The sequence below is a fragment of the Dipteris shenzhenensis genome, chromosome 25 (genome assembly GCF_047967505.1).
Source record: "Dipteris shenzhenensis isolate YYH24624 ecotype China chromosome 25, Dip_SZ_1.0, whole genome shotgun sequence".
Classification (NCBI taxonomy): Eukaryota; Viridiplantae; Streptophyta; class Polypodiopsida; order Gleicheniales; family Dipteridaceae; genus Dipteris; species Dipteris shenzhenensis.
The window spans coordinates 11,051,271-11,055,115 of record NC_141620.1 but is presented as its reverse complement, the minus strand read 5'-3'; the positions used below and the strand labels follow the sequence as shown (position 1 = coordinate 11,055,115).

The 3,845-nt window shown below is 44.8% G+C and overlaps 1 protein-coding gene across 1 annotated transcript; it reads left to right on the top strand.

Annotated features, from left to right (window-relative positions):
• Positions 1-462: 462 nt before the first annotated feature.
• On the top strand, positions 463-2,685 carry LOC147885446 (uncharacterized). The gene is made up of 2 exons (XM_087397033.1): positions 463-1,399; positions 1,496-2,685. Exons 1-2 carry the CDS (start codon positions 463-465, stop codon positions 2,611-2,613), a joined length of 2,055 nt encoding a protein of 684 aa, XP_087253159.1. The 3' UTR covers positions 2,614-2,685.
• The last annotated feature ends 1,160 nt before the right edge of the window (positions 2,686-3,845 follow it).

Sequence of the window (3,845 nt, the reverse complement as noted above, 5' to 3'; positions counted from 1 at the left end):
CTGCCAATCTTTGATACAACAGGGCCTTAAGCGAGCAAACTCAGCAAACCGCATCTGCATCGAGCGCACTCTAGATTTCCGAAAAGATTAATAGGTTAAGGTTCCTTCTCCCTTCGCTCCCTCCCAATCAATTAATCGACCTTCCACCCGAAACTTTCACGCAATCTCCCAGAACGAACAGAAGAGAGTGAATAGAGAGTGGGAAACACAAGCTCTGGAGTCTGTATAATTCGTTGCTCAATCTAGTCAAGCTTGACGTAGACAAACATCCTTTAGCAAGGTTATCTATCTCCAGAAGAGAGTGAATAGAATCTAGTCAAGCTTTACGTAGACTCAAACTGAGTCGAACGTGCTTCAATGACCCTGCAGGAAAACGTCCTTTAGCAAGGTTATCTATCTCTACGAACGAAGGTTAATATATAAATCCAGCAGATACGAAGCCTCTTCTGTAAACTTCTCGCCATGGCTCTTCACAAGCTCTCAATTATCTGCGTTGTATCTCTTTACCATCTTTCAACGCTCATCCGTTTTGCAGTGGCCCAGACTGTCGTTCTGCATGGTGGCACCTTTCAGACAATCTCTGGGACCTCTGCTTGCCTCGTTAGCAACCGCTTCACCGCCGCTTGTTCTTGTCCATCATCCTACACTCCCTCTTGCTTCGATGCACTTGTCTACTCCAACATCACTGTCGAAATTACCAACACTCTCTCTTCATCTTCTTCCGTGCGCATCAACTCCAGCTTCTGCATCTGCGAACGCACCGCTGGCCTCTCCACTGCTGCTGTCTTCGGAGGAGCTTTCCAGCAGGACGATCCCACATCTTGCACTGCTAATTGCCGCCACGCCAATCCTCACACAGCCTCCTGTTCCTGCCCTTCTGGCTTCCAATCAACCTCCCTGCGCTCTGTCGTATTCGGTGTGGGCACTGGCTGCACCGCTTCCACAATCGGTTCGCACATCGTTTTGTGCGTTAGATCCTCGACAGCCACAGCTGTTGGCACCATTAGCAGCGACAGCTCAACATTTTCCCTTAACGGCCAGACCGTCACGGCACCGGTGCTTAACAACTTCCATGGTGCCTATGCGATTTCAACAAACCAGTCCGCATTAAGGTGCCTTCTAAACAACACGGTGCCGATCCGTTCCTCTCGTTATCTAACCTCCATCAGCGCCGCAGGCTGCAATTGCCCTACCAGCGCGTGTGCTGCTTCTTTCTTCTGGCTCACGGATGTACTGGGCTCTCCCTTTCAATATCAGCGTGTGGCGATTTGCGAGTCTAGCATGCAGCTGCAGGTTGATCCTTCCACCCTTAACAACAAGGTAATGCTAGGCTACCAGAAGTGGCAGTCCACAGGTAAAAACAGCTTCAACACCGGATGGAACCACTGGAGCAACGCAGGTGAGTGGGATGGACTAAATCCTGCACGGCTTCAGGATTTTCTGATTTGTATAGCATCGTAGCATCTTTCTAATCTTTTCCAAAACCCTCGAGCAGGTGATCCAGTTCAATACAGCCTTGTGGATCATGCGGTGTTCGATGTTTGGCCTGACACAACCGAGTTTCCTACCTCTAATCTTAGCTCCGCAGCGCTTGCTCGACCTGACGGCTCCATCACGACGCTGTATGATGCTTTTCTGCCAGAGACTGCTGAATTACACCAGCAATGGCTACAAAACTATGGTCTTGATGGCGTGTGGCTGCAGCGTTTCTTGAGTCCATTGGCAGATCCCCGCTTTCTGAATGCTACTACCGTTAGTGCTGACCAAGTGAGGCAATACAGCGAGAAATATGGACGGGTGTTTGGAATCATGTGGGACGTATCTGGTACCATAGGCAATAGCACAGGTAACAACGTATACCCTTTGTTGCAAAGCGATGTACCTCGACTCCGGGATGGTCATGGAATCTTCAACAGTTCGGCTTATGTGAAACACAATGGCAAGCCCCTTGTGGCCATATGGGGCTTTGGTGTGAGAGACTCGATCAATGTCACAACTGCACTCAGCTGCATCCAACTGCTGAAGAATGCGGGCTTCGCTGTCATGGGTGGAGTATCGTTTAGCTGGCGAACACAAAATGGCTCAAATGGCCAAAACTTCTCCTCTGTGTACAATGCCTTCGACATCATCACTCCTTGGGCTGTTGGTGTATATAGTAGCCCAGCAAGTTACCTCTCCTTCGCCCCAGCTACGCAACTTGCAGATGCAAGCTACTGCACTCAGCTTTCGATCGAATATGCGCCCGTTATTTTCCCCGGTTTCAGCTGGGCAAACGCCAAGAATCATACTGCAGGAGCCGTGTTGAACCAGATCCCTCGTCTTGGCGGTGTCTTCTTGCAAACGCAGGCTGACAATTTGTCTTCCTCCGTGATGCAACAGTCATCCTTTTCCCATCTTTACATCGCCATGTTTGACGAATTCGACGAAGGTACCGCCATTGGCAAGGCAGCGGAGTCGTTCCTGGACAAGCCTGCCCAAGGATCATTCTTAGCTAACGACGCTGATGGTTACCATTTGCCCAATGACCACTATCTGTGCCTGGCAAGTCGTCAGACATATAAACAACACCAACCTTTGTCCATTAACTTTCCGTATGCATTCCGATCATCTTAATCCAGGCAATTGAAACAACACGAACCTCTGGGCATCAGCTTCCAGCTCGCCTCTCTGATTATCGTCTTTACTTGTAACTCACGTGGGTTCACCATCTAATGTTCTATCATTTCGTGGACTCATCTTCGGTTTCCATTCCCATAACAAAACCACTTTGAGGCTATTGAACTCGGGATATTATAATCCTTTTCCAACTTTGACTTTATTCTAAATCATAGGTATTTTACCATAATCCTTTGCAAAAGTTTTTGGCCTGCCCCGAGCTGCATATAAGAAAGTAAAATCTCAGGTTCCTGCTCGTGTTTCTATAAGCACGAGTCCCAGGCATCATTCTCATCATTTTGCGTCTCTGCTAAAACACCCGGCAGCATTGGAGAGAGATTGGAGACGGCAATAGCATTGCCTCAGCCATGTCATCCAAAACAAATGGATTATCAACGATGAGAGCTTGCAAAAAGCAACAAAATAAGGCCCACTTCTGGATTCTGCAGGGCTTATTTTTCTTCCAAAAAGTTTCAAGAGAATTTGAAATGAAGGTTTCTCCATTTTGTAAGTGAAAAATATTATAATGTTAATCTAAATTGTCGAATGCGTAGATAATTATAATATGCTATGTAATTCCAAATTAATGTTCCAAATGAGTAGATGCGCAATGTTAAGTCGATAATTCACAATCTTATATACTTATCTAAGATAAAAGTATATCTCTAGGGAAATTTTTGCCAATAGAGGGTAAATAATTCCTTGAGCCATGAAATACACAATGTGTGATGTCGAATGTAATATTTGGGTGTAAAAGTCAACTATCGCATGCTCCCAATGATAAAATTATAACTCAAATTTAATGCTCTCTAACATAAGATAAATATTGTTTACTAATAAATATTTGAAGTTATTAAATGAATTCTGAATGAATTGTTGATTTCTTGTAGTGCACCTCTTTTCAGTTCGGTATGCAAAACTATTATGTTTTGATATCAACAGGGTGTCCTTGCATCTTCAACTACATTCATATTTTGGTACCCTGAACATCTACATTTAGTGACTTATTGACCATATAAAAGTCTTTCATCTAATATGAACATACTTTTCTTCCCTCCCATTGCATTGTTTCCTTATATTCTCGTATTCAACTCATACACATTATACATTTTGTAGTATTATGGTGTGATGTTAATGCATCATCACTCCATGAATATTTTGATGCCCTTCATCCAAATACATTTGAAAAT

Coding starts and splice junctions, on each gene's coding strand:
- LOC147885446 (XM_087397033.1), top strand. CDS start 463: ATGGCTCTTCACAAGCTCTCAATTATCTGCGTTGTATCTCTTTACCAT. Junction 1,400..1,495: donor GAACCACTGGAGCAACGCAG/GTGAGTGGGATG, acceptor ACCCTCGAGCAG/GTGATCCAGTTCAATACAGC.